We start from the raw sequence: 21,300 nt of genomic DNA, 5'->3' as shown, positions 1-21,300 counted from the left end.
TTAGGGTCACTGTCGTTTTGGAACATGAACCTATGTCCCTGTTTCAAATCTCTGGAGGACTGAAAGAGGTTTTCCTCAAGAATGTCCTGCACTTAGCACCATCCATCTCGCCCTCCATTGACCACTCTCCCAGTACCTGCCAATAAAAAAATCCCCACAGCATGATGCTGCCACTACCAGCCTCGCTGTGTGGATGGGGTTCTTGGGTCAGTGAGATTTTTTTCCTACTGTTTTCCACATTTTTCACTGTGGAACTCTCCAGCTGTTTATTGTGGTGTCATTTTCTTTCCATTTTGTGATCATACATTTACTTTTGGTTATTTTTTGGTTTTCATGGTGTCACTTGCTCAGGGATGTTTTTTGTTACTGGTGATACAGACTCTTGGGCCTTTCAGAACATTTAAGGGCCTCATAGCAAAGGGGGTCAATACATGTGCACGCACTATTTTTATTTTCTTTTTTAGAATTTTTTGCAATATGTAGGCCATTGTACATATACACTTCCTCGAGTTTGGATGTTAATACCCTGCACTTTTTCCCATCTTACATTACATAAGTAATTTGAATAAACAGCTAATTGATTCATAACAAAAAAAACATCTGTGTCTGTGTCTAAATATTTCCATACTTAGTTATATATATCAGCATATTTACATGCAAGTTACATAAATATCTTCACTTTTATCAATCCACAAACTTCTTGCATGCAGCATAAAAATAGCCTCCTTGTTACATAAATGCAGTCTTATCTTCATTTTATTGCCATTTGGTTTTGATTCCTATGTTAAAAAATTGTGTTTAACAGGAGGGGGATTTTTCTTTTCCTTTCTGAAGTGTTGGGGTGGGCTGGTGCACCAAGCTGTCATTCTTCTCAAATCAATGCTTTTCTCTTCTTCTGGTCCTTTTGTGCCCACCACACACTGTTCACTCCCACTCTTCACAGCTCCACTCCATCTTCTCCCAGCTCTTTCATCCACCACTCTCTCCATCATTTTCCTCCTCCCTTCCTTCATCCATCACCCCCTCCATCAATCACTCCCTCACTTTATCATCCTTTTTTTCCATCATTTACCACTTCCTCCCAAACTCTCTGCTACAACTTCTCTTTTCCTCTGTCAACTGTTTTGTTGCCTTTTCTTCCACTCAAGTCTGCATGTTTTCACCTCCATCTCTCAAAGTTCCAACTCACGCCTTCTCTACCTCTGCCTCTCTTTACATACCTGCCTCAAAGCTGCTTCTACATTTTCTTGGTTCTATTATCTTTGTCCATCACCAAAATGTAAACATATATAGTATCATCTACATTCCCAGTGTCTACAAGAGGATCGGGTTCAGTAACTGCAGTGTTGTGGCTTGTATTGTTATCCTACTCAGTCAATGGAAACATCTGACTGACTATTCAAAATGTCTAAACATATCATTTCTCTATTGTGCACTTACACCCCCTGACCCTAGATTTATTTAATGAGTAGCTCCTCTGGAGGCCATCTGTGTCTGTGAACACTGTACAGTATGGTGGAAACTCAATCTAGTGTGATGTAATAGAGGAGACCCTCGCTGCTCCTTATTTATCAAGCAGTCAGCTCCATTTTCAAAAATGACAAATATGAAAATGCATTCTCTCTTTTATACTGAAGCACAAACTATGCACCGAATGAGTTAAGGGAATCTAGTACCCTCTAAGAGGATATTGCAAATGATTTTTCCCCTCTTGTCTCTTTCATTAACAGTGCTGAAAAGTCAGGAGTTCTCCCTCATCCTCTGGCTTACACACATGCGTATTGAAAAACACACACAGAAAGCTTCCTGGTTGTGGGGAAACGTGCCTCACACAGTTTGCTTCAGCTGGCCAAATTGACAAATGCCACATTACAATGGGGGAAAACTTGGCATACACTCAAATTTTTCTCACATTTTCTAAGATTTGAAATATTTCAGTTTGTGTAGACGCTCTATTCTATCCTCCCTCCCTTCCCTGCTTGTCACGTTTTTTTTAGCATTCACTCTGACTCCTTTTCTCCCTCTTGTTACCTTTCTTTCTATGCCCTATATCTTTCCTGTTTAGTTTTCCCTGTGCTAACTTGGACCAGATCTCTGCTGTGGGAATATGGCCCCTTTTAAAGCAGAAAGCCACACTTTGTGTAAGTATGTGCATGTCTGCAGACTTGAGTGATTATATGTGAGTTACACTGAGGTTGTGCGTGCATTTGCATGCGTATCTTTGTGGCTTGCACAGATGTATGTCAGTCTCACGAAGCTTTGTCCCCTTTGCAATTCAGCAGTCTTTTTAATCCTCATCATCAATGACCCCAAACCCAAGCTTCCAACCCCTTCATATACACAAAATCCAATGCATAGCAGACCACACGCACACACATGCCCCCTGTGCCCCCTTCATTAGCTCTTACCATTGAAGTTTGAGCACAAAGGCAAAGATTCCCATATACTTTGTTGCTGTTTATGTCAACCAACCATCACATTAAACTTCTTTCTCAGTCATCCTCTGATGGTAATATAATAGTAATATATGCTTGGTGTCACTCAAGTACAAAAATATCCGTCACATGTTCGGTCACTGAGCATTCTTCTAATTTTGCAAGCACACCTAAAGCACAGATTATGTCCATATCATGTGAAATACATTTCTTCTAATAAACATTTTTGGTAAACTTGGATGTTGGAAGTTGAAACAGACAGGAAGATGGTTTGTATCAGCATTGTGTGTTTGTACAAAGACACAGATAAAGGACATTCTTGCCAGTCCTCCGAAGTCTATACACATATATAGAGACATGCAATGTGTATGCACATTCTTTTAGAATTAGTGTGATCAGAAGGGCATGATGGTCTGTCAAAGTTGTCATTTTAATCCATATGTGCCACCCTTCCCATTTGTACTGTACTCAGTGACTGACATTAAAGGCATTTCTCTATGACACTTCGATATGTGGTTTTGTGCTCCTTCAATCAGAGAGCTCAAAGTAGACACACATGTAGTCGACCCACTGACAGGTCACTGAACTCACTCGGGCGTTCACACATACCCACTGACACATGCTCGCATATGGAAATGCATCAGCTTTTTCTTAGCTTCCTCCTCTTCTAGCTCCCTCTCAGTCACACAGACACATCAAAATAGAGCAGGCCACACATTTTTCTGACTTGCTGTCCAAGGCTGCACCACCTGTCCTCAATAAATGTAACTTTTTACAAGGCAGCTATGCTGTAGCTGACCCTGCTTCAGAGCACACCTCAGCACTGATGTCTATGTAACACTGATCCACATGTGAACAGGCGATGGGATAAAAGTGCCTCAAATAGGATCAGACACAGTTTTTACTTTGTTTTGTAAAACAGCAACAAAGCTGATGTACAGCACAATAATATGCTTGAATAAAACAATAAATGCACTGTGAAACATGTGTGAGTGAAACATGCCACTGTTGATAAGAGGATAAATACTCTTAGAAGTTTACAGGGTGTCAGTCACTACCACAAATGGTTTGAGTGGTTATTCTTCTCAGCGGACATCCTACTGTAGTAATGAACACCTTTTAAACTGCCAGCACACATTATTTGCATAAATAAAATATTAAACCAGGGTCTAATTTTTACTAATCACAGAAATGCAGACAATGATTGTTTGGTATGTATGCAGCACATTGTTGCAGACTATAGCCATTCTCACACAAGCACGCACTGGGGTAAAAAAATGTTCAAGAGATGTTTCAGAATGGTGGCATGTGAGAACTCAAATGTCTGCAACACTCGCTAAAATCTCTACAACATCAGTGGGTGAAACAGTGTATGAACATATCAGCAAATATTCAGAAGCATTTGCTGCAGCTGCGCAACTGAGTGTGTAATGGTGAGAGAGTTCTTTCTTCTGCTGCTTTCTACAGTACAAAAGGCAGACAGACAGAGAGGCAGGTGTGACACTAACTTCATCTCTAGAATCTCCTCCAGCTGTTTGCGTCTCTCCTGCCGCAGATTGCTGAGGTGTCCATCTCTTTCGTATAAGCACTGCTGAGTGGAGGACAGCCGCAGTTTAGTGGCATCCAGCTCCTGGCGTGTCTTCTCCAAAGCCCCCATCAGCTCCTCCAACTATTTAAGTAAATAGGTATAAACAGTGTGAGATATAGACACTGTTCTGTTGAAAAATGTTAGAAGTGTTCACTGAATTATTTATTCTGTTCAATCCAACACACAGGATCTCTTCTACCTGTAAGCATCAACAGTGACACATATGTACACGTGAGCATGGGAGAGTAATCGGATACACAGTGCACTTTGACTGCAAGCTTTTGTGTGGGTTGTGTTTATTTCAAAGGGTGTGAGTGCTGAAATGCTAAAAGATGAGGTGAAATGACAGCCTAAACATGAAAATCAATGGGCAGTTGACATCTTGAAGCAAGTGAAATTATTGGGGGTCATAGGTTAGTAGAATGACATGTCCACTGACCCCTGCACTGGGAAGTGTTCCCTCTCCTCTCCCACCTTTCACCACTTATTTTGTCTTGCTCTCAAGTGTGGTTCAACTTTGGAGCTGGTAAGGATAATTCTCACTCTCTCAAGTACATCTCCTTCCTCTGCACACGCATGCCCTTCAGCCATGCAAGCCTGTGTGTCCAACCTGAGTGCCTGATAGACAGGATGTGACCTAAGGGCATCATTATCCTCAGAAAGGAAGTGTGTAATTGTCCAACAACAAGTGCCTCACAATAGAATCCAGTACAAGACAAGATTTTCAGATAATGTAATGGAGTATATCATCTTTGCTCAGCTCTGCTAAATTGTAGAAATGTCATATACTGTAATATAGGAAACTAATGGATTCAGAAATAAACTAAGAAAAAAAGAAGAAGGAGAAGCAAAGAAATAAATAGAGATAAGGAGTATTGAGGGAAAAATCCCTCCATGGGGCAGGACATGAAAAAAGCAATGGGCCTCTTTTATGAAGGGGCCAAATCGTTTACACATTTTCAGTACACCCTCCATATCCTCCAGCTTTCTAGGTGTGTTTCACAGATGTCAGATAATGTGCTCTCTGACTGTTCATGAATATCACATATGGAACAAGAGATGAATGTGTGAAAGTAAAGAGAGTGGGGAATAACTAAATTCTAAATGGAGGCAGCCAACTTTTTGTCCCGACAATGCAAGAAAATAAAAGTATATAAAACTTTTCCTACCAACAACTAACTGCAATGGTTTCCAAAAGCTGATGCACCAAATCACAAGATGACATCATACTGTACAAAAACAAATTTCTTTAAGTTTGATGTTTGATTCCAGACATAAATGAATACCGAGCCAATGTTCCCATCTTTAAAGTCAAGGGTCACACACAACTCCATTTATACCCACCATATGTCTATCAAACATCAGCTTCCCCCGTCCCAGACCCTCATTAATACACCACCCAGGATAGCCCTCACATCACAGTCACATCATTAATAAGGAATACAATGCATTTTAGTGAAATTAGGGACCTAATCAGCTTAGCAGTGAGCCTGTGCGTGCTAATTTAGCTCAACTTCAAGGCAAAGCCCCCCAGCCAGGCTAAGGCTGGCTAAGACTGGCCCAAAGCCCCTTTAGTTGATAAGCTGATTGAGGGCTCAGAGGTAAGAACCAAATCCTTCTTGTCCATTTGCGTCGTATTCCTGGTTCAAAGGCAGAGTTCAAACACCACAGAGGAAAAGAGACAGAAATGGAAAGAAAGGGCGTGTGGATATAATTGCGCGAGACAATTTAAGAAGCCAGATGCGAAAGAACAAGGATGAACGGCAGAAGCAATTTTGTGAAAAAGAAAGAGACAGAGGGAGGCATAGACAGAGTGTGAGACTTAGAGGACGGGGGTGTGAAAAAAAGTGACCCGGGGCATTACCAATGCTCCATTTCAGCAGGTCAGGCTGATGGAAGACTTTTAGCGCATTACGCATCATGAGACTGATTACTCTGGGATGGAGGGTAGAAGAAAGAAAAAAGTCAGGCAAAGAGTGAAGGGAAGGAGGGGGGTGTGAGAATGCGAGTTTGGCAGGAGGCTCTGCCAGGGTCAGGTGATCTTTCAGATGGGACCTGTCACTCTTTCTTTACCCTCCACACATGTTTCTCAAGTATTGGAGGCAACAATGTCAGTTGACCGACGACTGTCCAAATGCAAGGTAATGACAGGCTGACTTACAGCTCCCTTATGCAGCTGCTTTATGTTGCTTTACAAAATTCATTATACTGACAGCTTCCAGTGAGCATCAGCAGCAGAGCAGCTTTAGCCCTTGGCAAGTTGGGACCTTTAATTGTGTCAATGGTGTGGCTGTAACTTCATTCAAGTTCAGTTTGTGTCAAGTTAAGTTGCCAGTATGATTGCATGCTTACTCATTATGTTCCCTATGTGAAGAGTCTGGAGTAACTTGAAATAAAAGCAAAATTACTTTGGCTTTTAGGGTCAAGGGGTATTAATGTATCACAAGTTCGAAAAGGATCTCTCTGATTCCTCTGCACATGGGTAAACTGAGGTCAAAGCTGAATCATCCACTTCTATGCGTGCGAAAAGTCCCGCAGACATAAATATACTTCTCTTTTTGACTTCTCAGTGTTTCAGAATATTGTTTGATAAACACAGTATCCATGCTGAATGTAAGTTGAGCGTGCAAAGTACGCTAAGGAGGAAAAAACAAGCCACAGTTAGCATTGGCTCTCACAGAATTTTATAAACTGAGTTTGACCTTTTCTTACTTGGCCCCTCTGTCCACCAGTCCCCTCTCTTCATCTTTTTAAGTTCTGCTTGTGAGTGTGCTTAAAGCAATACAGCCATCATTCTGCCTCAAAATGTTAGTTCTTGTTTTAACCACCGATAGCTCTCATATTACTTGTGGAACTCATAAGTAATGCGAGGTCATTCTCATTCAAATGCACACTCACATCGGGAGGAAACGCGCTCCCTCGCCTTGTTTCTCTTTCCCACCACAGACACACCTACACTCACACACAGATACAAAAGCGCACACATTCATTTTTCTTTTTTAGAGCCACATTAAGACGTAGACGGAACAGCTGGCAGTCAGAAAGACATATGGATAGATAGCATGATGTACAGGGTAAAAGGGCAGCCTGTAGTCCATCAAGTCTGCAAGCCCAAAGTCTACAGCTTTGTTAGTGAATTCTGATTATATGCACATGAATGTACAACATGTCCAACATATGCTTTTATTTTCCAGCGTGCAAACTTTAACAAAAGAAATGAAAGCAGACCACTAGAATTTCTTCACTGGCTTTTAAATTTCAGTCCAGGGGAAGAAAATCAACATGAGCAGATTTAGAGAATAAAAGCTGAAACCTGAAGGAAATAAAATACAACCATCTATTTTGTGATAGTGATATTTGTTGGCTTAGAACAACAACTCAGTAGCATTACAGTTTGTAGCCACGTGGGGGTGCAGTTCAGTTCATCACAATTTATAAGCGATTCTTCTGGGTCCTGGACTAGCCAATCAGTAGATCAGGCTAACCATATAGAGCTGAATGATGCTTTCATTGTGTATGACTGTGTATGTAAAAGCTAGTTTTGGTTCCCGCCTATTGTTGTGTGTAAGATCAGGTAAACCTGTCTCTGGGCTTGAACCCGGGCTGCCTCTTCCTGTGCCCAAAGAGTCTCCCTATGTGCAGAGGTGTTCATGCTCTCTCTCAGTGCCCTCTCCAGCTCCATGATCTGCTCTGCTGTCTCCCGCATGGCATCCTGGGAAGCACAAAGAGGAGGCTAGGTGGGAGAGGAGAAGAGTTCAGAAGAGATGTTTTGGAAGAACAGCAGCGACAAAAAAGAGAGAAAGGTGGTTTTCTCTGAGCATAGCTTGTTTTAGAAATTCATTGAGAAATAATTTGCACTGGTTTTGTTCTGTATCTGTGAAAGACAATTTGAAAAAGGTGCAATTATTGCTTCGGCCCCTAAAAAAAGGAAACAAAAGGGAGAAAGTCCATAAAAAGACAAAAGAAAAGGAGGATGTGAACTGTGGAGAGATTTAACAACACAAATCTAAGAAGAAACAGACAGAGAAGAGAGTGATAAGTGACAGAGTTTGTAAGTGCTTTGACCTCCACGTTGACATCCATGTGAGTGGGCGAATTTGCGTGTGTGGGACAGACTGGCATAGTTTGTGTGGCCTCTCTGACACCTATGGTGGGAAGGAGAAAATTATCCTTTTCCACACTGGTGGATGGAACTGTGAAAGAAAACACTAGACAGAAATAATAAACCTCCCTTATTCTCTCTGTTTTTCCTTTTTTTTTTCAAACTTTCTCCTCGACTCTGAAGGCGTCGACTTATTTTCAAGTTCACACGTTCACACTTTTCTCGCACAAGTGCACAAGCTTTGCAGTCAAGCTGCTGAAGAAACAAGAAAGATGTGCAGGAGACTGTGTCCAGGTAAAATGGAGAAACCAGATGATGACTGAAGTGTCTGAATGCTCATAAACTGACATTTCATCTCAAAAACAGCTGCTTCATGTTTGTTAAAGTGACATCGTGACTTCAAATGCTCAGAAATGTTAACATCAGCCAAGTACTTCGCTGCAACATGATTGTGCATGTGTCTAATAATATGTCTAACAGTGCTCTGAATAGACACATTTTTTTGTATTGTAGAAAGCGGAGCACCACCCCAAACAGAACCGTAGTTCGCACATGAGGATTCAATTGTGATGGATTCCCCAGATGTAGTGAAAGTCATTTCATTAGACAGTGCCAGGAACACACAAGATGTGTATGACTGACTCATCACTTGCCTCTAACAAATATCAAATTAAGCAAGATTTGTATGTTGGTACCATTACAGGCCATACATACAAAGGGCTAACTGTCGTGAAACTTAGTGGCAAACTGCAGCAACGGAATTTCTTCTGAATGAGATAGAAAAAAAATATATAGCCAGCCAAATCACCAGTGGATACTCGTGGCTCCTCATGTCAGCACGATACAGCTGGAAGCAAGCGACAAATACCCGCACACATACAGAAGCATGCTGTGTGCGTCAGCTGTCCAAAACTGTAATTAGATGTGACAGACAGGCAGTAATTCGATGCACCAGAATCAACAAGTACTGGTCTGACCCCACACAACACATAGAACCATGCACACACACACACTCATACACACACACACACCCCACTGAGATGGGGCTGCCACTGCTGGACCCCTGTGGGCAACCCAACCAAAAAGCCGTGTCTACCTCTTTGTGTGTGTGTGTGTGTTTGCGTGTGTGTGTGTGTGTGCACTCACGCACGCACACGTGTTGTAATATGAGTTTTATTTGTAACAAGAGAATTTCGCTGGCTTTCGAGAATATAAAGAATGGAAAAGGGAACCAGAGAGATACAGAGACACAGAGAGCAGGAAGAAATAGGAAGATAATTGCTTCTGCAGCACCAATCATCACCTAAGGCCTCTGGGAAGGATTATTATGGCTCTGGCTCTTTCTGGTCTGATGGAAGGATTATAATCACTTATATAAATGTGCAAAGAGTGAGAGAATGCACATTTTCAGCAGCTGTGTACCAAGAATCCTCAGCTTCATATGCTGCATCAGCTTCAGATGACTTTAGAAAAAAATAGTAAGAATGATAATACTGTAATATGTCCCCCTTGTCCAAATGCTGCCAGGTTTAAAAAAAAAAAAACGAAACTAAAAATGTCTTTAATCCCAGTTTAAAAAGGGGGGGGGGGGTACTAAGAGTTGCTGATGCTTCTTTGTTACTGATAAAAGAGAAATAACAGCTCTGTATGAAAGCCTGAGTGAATACTTCCGATGTGTGTTTTCTCTGTGTTTGTGAAGTGCAGCATGGTGCGATGGAGACAATGGAGCGAAGAGATTTTATCACTCCATCCCACATAAACTGTCCTGGAATGATGGGGAGAGTTTGTTTGTGTGTGTTTACCCTTGGAGCGTGCTCTGTTCCTGATGTATCCAGAGATAAAGGCAGGGAGAAGGAGAGGAGGGGAAATAGAGAGTAGCATAGGCCACAACACAGCCTCAGTGCTGGAGCAGACACAATAGATAAAGTGATAGTGGCATCAAACATGTTACGTTGCATTGATTTACATTTAGCATATTATTCTTCAGCATTTCTTCTGATTCACTCATCAATCAAGGTTCTAAATGTTTATCATATCAGATCATATTATGCACACATATTTTCTAACCCATTTGAATTTTCTATAGCCCTCATAAATAAGCCATCAACAGATTTACACAAAAGTGCCAAAAGTAGACAAAGAATGTTAAATAAATGTGATAAAAGTTATTTATTATGAGAAATGATCCAATACAATTTTTTTTTGAGTGGCAAAAGTAAGTTAATCTTTCCTTTCAGTATCTGGTGTGACCACCTCACACAGTAACATCTGATAACAAATCTTGTCCAGTAACTGTTCGAGCCGTCCTGCTCATCAGCTTGGATGAGATTTAGATTATTCCTCTATACACAACAGCTTTGATTCTTTCTTCTTCTCAATAACTGTTAATCAATTTCAGGTGCCTTTACAATATTTTTGTCGGATTAAGATTAAGACTTTGACTGTTGATTGCATGACCTGCCTTCCCTCGAGAAAAGTTTAATAGACAAAAGTCATTTTCCTGAAGAATTTGTCGGCATAAGTCAAACTTCACTGATTCATTGATAATGGCAGGCCATTCTGGCCCAGATGCAGGGAATCCAAAGATCCAAACGATGACACTGCTACCAGCGTGATTCACATTTACTGCCCTGTTTGCAATCCATCCATCCATCCATTTTCTATACCGTCAATCCGTGGTCGGGTAGTGGGTGGGCTGGAGCCTATCCCAGCAGTCATCGGGCAAAAGGCGGGGTACACCCTGGACAGGTCGCCAGTCCATCACAGGGCCTGTTTGCAATCATCTTCTCAATTTACCTTAAAGCATTCACAGGGTAATATTTATCAATTACAACTAAAGAAAGAGTGCAGCTTGTGCACATGGGAATGTTTTTGAGATTTTTAGTTGAAAGGTTTTACCCGTTTAAAACTTGAACCTCCTATCACCAAAGGCAAAGTCCGAGGAGCAACATGATTAATCCTGAACGGTCATGAAGGCATGGGTTACAAAATTCCTAATGAGTCATGCGATTTCAATGGATATCTTCACAGTTTGGTTGACTTGCAATGCTAACACAGCATAAAAGACTTACTTGATCTCTCTAGTGTTTATATACAAGAGGCGTGAGTTACAGAAAGCATGCAAAGATGGCTGAAAGTACGCATTTTACAAAATGGCCAAATGACACAAACAACAAGGAAGTCAAGTCCTACCCAGCAAGCAGGAGAACAACCTGGAGCAGGAGGTATTTTTGCTACCAACAAATGCAGTAATTAAGAAGTACCTCATGTTTATACACATTTATCCAAAGCGACTTACACTGGTAGATGGGTAAGTAAGGGGGTCTTGCCTTTTTGTTTGCTTTGATTACAACCTGTGGTTACCATCCAGTCAGGTTTTGATTAACACCCTTTTATTTCCATTTTTGTGTTGTTGCATTAATTTATGGAGAAAAATTTTTTTCCCTCAACTTTGACGTAATGGCGGTACAGTAAAGCTGACCTTTGACCTTGTGGATATAAAAAGTGATATTCATATCAACTTCATGACCATGGGAAATTCTCGAGTTATGGTTTGGCACAAACCAAAAACTTAACACCTCCGTCCTCAGCTGTTACCAGAGCAGAGGCAAAACAAAACAGAGCAGTGCAGGAAACCAGGAGGGTGGGCCATCACAGGTCAATGACAATAAACTGGAACTTGAGCTTGATAACCTGTATCTGCTCTAACTGAAGTATTTCCCTTGGTCAATATTTCATAATTTATACAATACATAGTTACAAAAATAAATCTGTGGACTTTTCCATGTTCTTTCTTTAATTACAAAATCTGTCCTCATGACACCACTCTGTTGCACTTGTATATATATACCTGGCAGTAACCTCATGCCAGGGTTTAGCAATATTAATATGTGATTGAAATATACAGAAATAACAAAACAGCTCTACAAAAAAATAGTCTCTTGCTCTCTTTGGCAGAGAGGTATAGAGATGTGGGAATGACTTGGCATGGCTGCACACTTTAGATTAACACCTCAGCACAGCTCTGCAGGCTAGCACACAAGCATGCACACAGGTGTGCGGGCAGAAGATCATTCACCCAGCTGACACACTAACAAAGAAGCAGTTACACATTTACACTTTTTGCACTAGATCAAGTCAAGACTCAGGTCTTTACTGCTTCCATCTGAGCCTTTGTGCCACTGCTTTTGACCAGTGTATGGGGTTGCTTTCTGGCTCTGCTTAGGACTTCTAAAGGGAGGGAAGACCGAAAGCATAGATAACTTGAATAATGTTCTCTCTGCTCATACGAGCAGAGTTATACAGAGTTTGAGTGTTTGCTGCAATGTGTAAAGGGACAGAAATGAAAGGGGAGAATCCCTTTCTGATGACTGAATAGCACAAAAGGTGAGATGAACAAAATAGAAAACAGCAGGTGAAATGAATATGAGCCAGTCTGAACTCACTAGGCTGAAAAAGGGGAAAAGAGCTCAACTTGATGCCAAGAAATGTACACATTTACATGTGTACACATGTGTATTCAAACCTGCGATAAAGAGTGTGGGTGTCCATCTGTCAAAGCATCTTTCCTCATCTCACCTGGCACCATCTGCTTCTGAATGTTTGGAGTCTTGATTTGCCTTGAGACAAAGAAAACAGATGACACCATGTAAAAACAGGCTCAATAAAGAAATGTGAACTAATAATCAAAACCATTTGGAAGGAATTCCTATTTCAAACAATATGATAATGATGCAAACTCCCATAAAATAAAGAAAAATTTAGATTTTTTTGGAATTATTTCTTCAAGCAAACATGTGATCCTCTTTGATATAATGTTTTCATCATGATGATACATTCAAATATACGACTCATTCAAATCAATAATTAGGAGGAAAAAAAAAAGAAAAGAAGTCTAATTCAGAAAAAAAGCCTTTTGGTGATCAAGAAAAAAATTACAGAAATAAAACTATCCATTCAATAGATGGGCAAAAACCAGAGGCCAGATGCATAAACAATGTTTGCACATAAAACCAAAACCTACGTCTTTCCTCCACAAAAACGCATTCATCAGCCCATTTGTGCATATGTTCTTGGACCAATTTAGGCCCGACAGATTAGAGTGGAAATGAAAAAAAGGGTGTTATAATTAAATTGGAAATCAAAAATAGACTACTGAATAGAAGGAAACGGGCTGCACGGTGATGTGGTGGTTAGCACCGTTACCTCACAGCAAGAGGGTTCCAGGTTCAATCCCCAGCTGGGGCCCTTCTATGTGAAGTTCAGATTCAGATTCAGTTTCATTTGAGTCCCCATAGGGCAATTAGTGTGTGGAGTTTGCATGTTCTCCCTGTGTATGTGTGGGTTCTCTCCAGGTACTCTGGCTTCCTATCACTGTCCAATAGCATGCATGTCAGGTTAATTGATGTCTCTAAAATTGTCCCTAGAAGTGAATGTGGTCTTGTTTGTCTCTGTGTGGCCCTGTGATGGACTGGCGAGCTGTCCAGGGTGTACCCCACCTCTCGCCCGATGACCACTGGGATAGGCTCCAGCGCCCCCGCGACCCGACCGACAGATTAAGCATGTATAGAAAATGGATTGATGGAGAATAAAAGAGAAAATTTCATGGAGCGTGCCCTTCTGTTGATAGTTAACACCTGCCCTTGTGCAGTTACGGGTAAAGATGGCTGCTCTGGCATAGCTAGAGGACCTTGTTGCTTTGAAGTCTAAAGGAAAATGAATGTTTACAGATAGCTGTAATTTTTCTGGCACCAGATGGCAGTTGGCTCGTATGCTGCCAGAGGCTTCCAGAGGCTGTTTTTCTTGAGCTGTGTGAGGCATTCGGTCCACTGTGGTCCTGATACTGGAATTATGTGAACTGATGCACATTTGATTTCCTTTTTTCTTTTTTACAGCTACAGGGTCTCCTGCTCTAAAGATATAGAGCCGATAACTTTTGTTATTTTTCTCAATTCAGTTGTTTTTGTTATCTTTATGATTCAAGAGCTAAGGCCATCAGATAAAAAATATTTTCTTCACTGATGATGGTTTCACATTCAGTAACATCGTGCCCAGTCATATCTATTTAGTTGGGGCACAAACTATATTCCAATATTCATATGGCTAAAGACAGGATTGTCTATACATATTGTATAGCTAAAGTAGTAGAAGAAAAGAGGCTTGTGCTGGTGTGTATAACAGCACAAAACCTGATTTTCAAAAGCAAAACATACATACGCATGACTTTATAGACCTGTTAAAGAAGACTTCACATGCACTTTTTCTGTCTCAGTGCCAGCACGCAGTTTTTTGCACCTGGCCCCAGGTGTCTTTTGGAACGATATGTTCTGGAAACTCAAAACAAAGTAGGAGTCTTTGGACTGGGCAACTTTGAGTCTATGATTCAATTTAGATTTCTGTTTTTTTTTTTTTTCAAACAGTGCTTGAGGAGCTAACTGTCAAAAGGTTGAACCCAAAATTAAATCAGAAATAAATCATTTGACAGAACAATGATCCCAAGCAGACAAGTAAATAAAAAAAATGGGTTCCCTAAAAAGGAAGAGTTGGAGGGTTATGGAATAATCAAGTCGGAAGTCATACCTAAATCAAACTGAGATGCCAAAAAATTTGTAACACAACGGGTGTACTTACTTGTCGAACACAGTAATAAATTGTTAAGAGGCTACATCTGTCAGTAGTTTGGTTCAAGCACGTCACATTTGAGGTAAGGGCTATATCTAAGATGATATTGTTTGCTTGTCCAAATATGACAAAAACTAACAACTTAATTAGGATGAACATATTTTCCCACCAGTGTGTGTACATTAATTATTAAATATATATCTACTTACAATTTTAACCAAGTGTTTTTTTTATTTGGCATACACGATGCATACAATGCACGACTAAAATGAATATATATTTTTTTGCTTCATGTTTTTTATTTGCTATATTTTCCAATCGACAGGAAACAGTGGAGCCACAGTGTGTGCAGTAAATCAGTTAAGAACAATAGCCGAGTATGTGCCTCGTCTGAGTACCGTTGCAGATAGGGACAAGACAAAACTTGACTGATGGAGGTGAGGCATAGCAGTGTAAATCTTTCAACAACAAAACACACAAACATAAGAGGACAGGAGATGCAAGCTTGTGCAAGCACACAAACACACACGTTCTCAAAAATAGGTCTCACAGTAGGTCTACACAAGGTTATGGCATAACAAACACACAAGCACGAGGGCATGTGTTTTTAAAAAATAAATTGATGCTATAAATCCTGATTTGCATACAAAAATTGCATACACACAGTGATAAAAAGTAAATTACCAACAACATGTACTGCAGAAGTGCTGATTAGAGAGCTGAACTGTGTTTTAACATAGCAGGATGGCTGTGAATGTACTTACATCTGCACTAAAACCTAATGTGTTTCATTCAATCAATCAGCCCACCCACAAAAACGCACACAACTATGGATAAACAACACTCGTACCAATACCTGCTAGACTCTTGCACCCAAAAAACTCGTGCACCATGACACTATTTATATTTTCTCACAAACACTCTAAAAATAGACTAAGAAAAAAAAAAACACATCATGGAGCTCACAGTTGGACTGTCACAAAAACAAAAAAAAAACAACGAAAAAACAAGAAAATGCATTAAAGGTTCGAGAAAGCTGACAGTGACAAATTAGTGTTGAAGAGAACCCTCCAACACTGTAAACAAACTGCGACCAAGCAGCTTCTAAAATGTGCCACATTATTATTCCACATCCACATTGGTGTGTTTACTCTGGGCAAAACTTACAAGCTGCCCCCACTTGAGGGCAAATATTTTCTCTTGCAACCCTTACAACGGCGTGTGCATGTATGTGTGCATGTCCGTTTTAAAAAACATGCAGTTTACTAGTCTGTTACTTCAGTCTCTGGTGTGAAACTTTATATCCCTTTTTTAAAAACCCCACTCTGATGTTCGTTTTACAAGTTTTTTTAATCACTTTTATGAGTAGGGCTAGAAAAGTGCTGCAAAAATAAGAACTATCTTTTATTTCTCTTTCAATTCTAAGTTATATATGTTCACATGGATTATGTGCATGTGCCCACATGCACTGCAAGAACCAGAAGAAGAATCTGTTTAGACTCTGATCTTTGATGTCTCTGTGTGTTTTTATAAGCTCAGAGGCATGTCCATGGAGAACAAACTTGACATGAGGGCATATCAGCTATCACAAACATAACTGCTACTGGCACAGGTGTATAAACCAAAAGGCACACTGGTCTCGTTTGATAGCTGATACACCCCCATCAAGCCATCAGTGCAAGATGAAGTTAAGTGTTTAGACCAATATTAGGGAAAATGAGGGCACTTAGAGTGTGAATTAGCAGCTGACTGACTGGGCTGCATGCAGGGGGAAAATATGAGGGAGATTTGATGATCACTAAAATGAGTAATTTCTCCAGAGGAAATCACATCTTATTGCAGTGATTCTCTGTAGAAACATGAAGTGAGAGCAAGAGAGCAGCAAGAAGCCAGTTTCCTTAACTGAGTGTAATAGCTAAATTTTCACATTTCCCCTTTCCTTTTTTCCAACTGGAGCTCTCCACACTTTCACCTTCCAATATAAGCAGTCCCGCTTTATTGCTGGCTGTCAAAGGAGAGCACTGTTTTCTCCTCCTTTTTACAGATATTTCTAAATCTTTCTTTATCTACTATTTTTTTTGTTTTTTCATTTTTTTTATTATTCTTTCCTCTTCCATCACATTGCAGACTTCCTTTTTAAAATCTTGTAACCTCCCCTTGAGGTTCACAGCTGATGTGTCTTTGAGCAAGGCATGCAGAGAGAGTGAATGGCTTCATAATTGTAGATTTGGATTCTACCAAATCTGAATGTGGGAAACTGCGAATATAAAGTAGAGTCAGAGCCCAGCTGGGAAAGTAACATACATTCCCAAATGATTTTTCCCAGGTAAATAAAGGTTAAAAGGAGTAATAACTTAAAAAATATATATCCAGATCTGTATCTCCCCCCTTCATAACTCTGTCTCCTCCTTGTCTCCTTTAATAAACAGCAGAGTGGAACTTAATCCTCTGATTTCAGGCAGACATTTAAGGGCAGTTATTACTACATGGGTTGAGAACCATATTGAACAGCAAGCAGATATGATCTGAGGTAAATGTAAATACATTTTCTCTCAAGTGCAAAACAAGGAAGGTTACAGAGAGAAGAGGAGAAGGGGAAAAGAAAGAGGGACAAAAAAGGTGAAGTAAGAGTGGGGTCAACAGTGAGAGTCAGAGTTTGATCTGAAGAGCTGGCCTTGATGCAGTGCTGAGAAATTCAAAAAGGACTGTTTCTTATATATGATTTAAGTTGCTTAGATTTGTCTAAATGCAACACATGCCATTTTATTTTGGCCTCTATACTATATTGCTTATGTGAGCGTTACAGGATGAAAGAGAAAGCCAGTCAGTTTGCATGTGTTTAAAGGTGAATTGTGATTATATGTCGAGCATTGTCGGTGCATTTGCTGTTTATGTTATGAAACATCTCCTCTCTGTCGCAGCTGCGACTCGTTTACATTTAATCCGAAAAAATAGGGTGTTTACAGGGTTATCACTAAAGTTAAAATGGAAATTCAAATTGAGTCGACACCTGCAGCAGAAAAACACACTGTTCAGAGACATTTTTATGTGAAAATATTATAAACAGAACGTTCGGAGGATTTATGTGTTTTGGTTTTGAGTCAGGCAAGACTGCACCTGGAGTTTGATTGCAGTCACAGCAAAATGACAAAATAAAGATAGTTGTTTGTGAGCGTATGAGGATTCGTAAGCCACAAACCACTGATTCCTTTCTACATAAAAACTCTTTAAAAGTACCTTACCAACATATATACCTTTCAGTCTCACATTCTACATACAGAACAAATGTATTTATACTGTACGTACACATATATCCACACACACGTACAGCTCCCTTTTCCTGAAATCCTCCCTTACATACCAGACTGCTTACCTTGTGAGTAGCTGTGGTAGGTTGAGACAAAGAGGCTGATTTATTTATCAAAGTTTAGCCCCCATACCACAATGTGGAAGCCTTATAACTTTCAAAGTATAGAACTGTAAAAGCAATAAGAAGAAGACTATGCAAAATAATCTGACTGGTTGATAATATACTGTATACTTAATCAAGAAGGAATGAAGAAAATACTTTATATTCACATTCAAGAAATAATAAAGCATTTTTCTCGCTTTGTGTTAGCACAACTTTTGTCACTATTTATGTCTCAAATGCCTGCAAATGCTCAAGTGCAAAAATGTCTTCACAAGCCGCTCATGTTTAAGATTTATTAAAATCTGGTCTGCCAAAATCCAGAGGAGCTGTGCTTATGTGACATTCTTATACGTCATGCTGAAAAATGTCTTCATTTTTTCGTTCTATTTAAGTCAGTTATATGTAAACAAACAGCTCCATGAGATCAGTCAATGTGGCTCGGGACGATCTTTTGAACAAATCCAGCTATTAGCATTAGCGTTGACACCTGACACAGATACAAATATACAAGGAAGACCATTGAGGGTAACTTTTAACTTATCAAATTAGCTTACCACCTACTGGAAACCAATGCCACTAAACAAAACACCAACTGAATAACCTAGCGCTATCAATGATGACTTACACTAAATCACTGGGATATCAAGGCTATGTAATAGCTATGAGTGAGTCTTCCCTTTGCTAGATTGGACTTATAACAATGACCCACTCGCTACATCCATCTTTGACTCTCTCTGTTACATTGCCAACTGAATGAGAAAGTGTCTATTTGCTCATCTGTTCTCCTCTCCCACTATTTAGATAGTGGTTATTAGGTTAGCTGACTGAGTTCCAACAGAAACACTCTGATTAAAAAGACATTTATCTTCTGCTCAGACACACCACACACTGCAGGCTCTCACAACAGACATCCAGACAGTACACAGACACGGACACTCGTCCACTCACGCTGCCGCATACATGCACACAGCTACTCGCATGCAAAAAGTCTTCTATTTATGTTTAATGTAAGATCAAAATCAATGTTCTGCAGGAACCAAACATACTAGAGTCTTTAAATGTAACTTGTATCTTGTTCAAATGAACTGTGACAGTGAATGAATACAGTAGATTTTCCTCTGATAACTTGTGGCTGACCCGCCTGTGACCTTTGACCTGCATGTGCTGTGCAGAGAGGAAGGGTCGAGCTGATAGGAGAGACTGTTTGACACTAATGAGACAGCAGCCCCGATAAGATGGACGAGCTGAGGGGAAAAGAAATCCTTCCAATGATCGCAAAGTTCTTGGCCCAGAGATGGCTGCACACACAGATGCACGGAAACCAAAAGTGCAGCTTGAGACAGGTCGATGTGAACAGTATATGTACAGTATGTATACCTTGAAAGGGTAAAATGCACACACACAGTATGCACGAACTATGCAGGAGCTACTGTGTTCCTTTTCTGCTTGATCCCTTTTCTACTTGTAAGTTCCCACAGTTTGAGTCAGCACACAATACCAGTGCCAGAGCAGAGAGTCTGTAAAACGGTTAATGAATGAGGCAGGAAACTGTGTGGGATCCAGTGCATACAGCAAATCCAGACTCTTAACTATTCACAACCTTAGTAAATTACAAGAGGTTGGGTGTTGCTAGTGTTAAAAAGAGGCATCACTAACTACAATGGCTTCAAGTTCACGTACTGTACATAATTTGTAAGAGAAAAAAAGAAGAACAGGGACACAAAATTCTGTTATTTTTTTCACACATGCACATACACATCTGAAGTAAATATGTACACAAACACTAACACACAGCACTTCTGCCTTGGCATTAAACAACCACTCATTTGGATACGTATACACACCATGCCAATCCATAAATCAAATGATAATTGAGTAGCACTCTGCCAGTAATAAACAGAGTAGTATAAACAGCCAGTGTCTGGGCTGGATACACCACCTCCCACTGGCACGCCGCTGGCTGTCTGCTGCCTGGCAAGCTCAAAAACACACACACTCATAAACATAAAAGCACACCAACTAAATGCATTTACAGTAATATAAAAAGAGAAACAAAACATGTGATCTGTTGTGATTATAGACACAGGTAAAAACATACCGCCATGTGATGGGAAGAAAAGACACACATGACAGCACAGCTGAAAGCAGTGAAATCTGAAAAAGTCAACACAAAGAGAAGCTATACGTCTCCAGTGTTTTAAATCAGGAAACATATGAAGCCTCCGGTTGTGTTATGGGTGTCACAGGAATGAAGTCTGAGATTGTTTGCTGTAAATGGATTGTACATTTACCATACCAATGGGATAGTCAAATTCGAGCTTCCTGAGAGTCAAATTTGAGATAAATCCCGCTATTCCCAGCTTTATACCTGAGAACACTTCAAATAAACCCAAACGGAATGGCATGATTTCAAGAGCAATGAATATGGACACTGTTGGGAGTATGAAGATATGGTTAACAGGCAACGTTATATTTACTTACCCAGGTCTGCAGACATAAAATGATAAGACATTAAACCAGTTGATTAAAATAACACATGTAAATAGGTCAGAGAATGCATTCCAAGACAGTGATTACATAAGGCAAAAGCATGATTCAGTGGAAGTGGTTTCAAGTGGCAGGAGGACACAATTTAGACAGTTTATATCTCACGGATTACTTCTTTACAAATAGAGCACTTAGGAATGAATTGAGATCTCACAAAGATCCGGTCACTTGGAAGGACCCTGCTCTCCGAGGACGCCCAGATGGTGTATTGTGATGGATGTGAATGTCTATGGATTTTTGACCCTCACCTTTCAAGGTCGGCAATTTTCTTCTCCTTGACTGATTTATCCATTTCAGAATCCTTCAGGGCTCCCATTAGTCTCTCAACCTCAGCTTGAGACTTCCTCGACTCCTCTCTGTAGCGGCCCACTTCCTGCTCTAGGAGCCTAAGTCGATCAGTGATGTCTGGAACCATGCTGACTGTTTCTTCTGGGTTTTTGGCCTTTAAGTATATGCATCAAAGTGAGACGTTAGGGTAAGGATGGATACAAAGACAGCCACATATCACATCTATTTTTACTTGGGCATTAACAAAGCAGATACAGTATTCTGTAGAGTGCTCCCATCTTAGTCATAGGTGTGTTAAGGAATTATT

At 40.2% G+C, this 21,300-nt stretch overlaps 1 protein-coding gene across 2 annotated transcripts in view; it reads right to left on the bottom strand.

Moving 5' to 3' along the window:
• LOC140271220 (ERC protein 2) overlaps nt 1–21,300 on the bottom strand; it is a 151,297-nt gene that overhangs the window by 71,936 nt on the left and 58,061 nt on the right. Inside the window, exons 11-14 of one of the 2 annotated variants that reach the window (XM_072366339.1) lie at nt 20,954–21,147; nt 12,651–12,744; nt 7,604–7,756; nt 3,944–4,104 (exon numbers count right to left, since the gene is read on the bottom strand). In XM_072366339.1, coding sequence (XP_072222440.1) covers nt 3,944–4,104; nt 7,604–7,756; nt 12,651–12,744; nt 20,954–21,147 — 602 coding nt within the window. The remainder of the gene's footprint in view (nt 1–3,943; nt 4,105–7,603; nt 7,757–12,650; nt 12,745–20,953; nt 21,148–21,300) is intronic. The other variant, XM_072366340.1, reaches the window with a different exon arrangement.

Source organism: Leuresthes tenuis, unplaced genomic scaffold (genome assembly GCF_036924035.1).
Source record: "Leuresthes tenuis unplaced genomic scaffold, fLeuTen1.0.hap1 SCAF_16, whole genome shotgun sequence".
NCBI lineage: Eukaryota > Metazoa > Chordata > Actinopteri > Atheriniformes > Atherinopsidae > Leuresthes > Leuresthes tenuis.
Note: the sequence above shows the minus strand (reverse complement) of the source record. Positions and strands in the feature narration are given on the sequence as shown.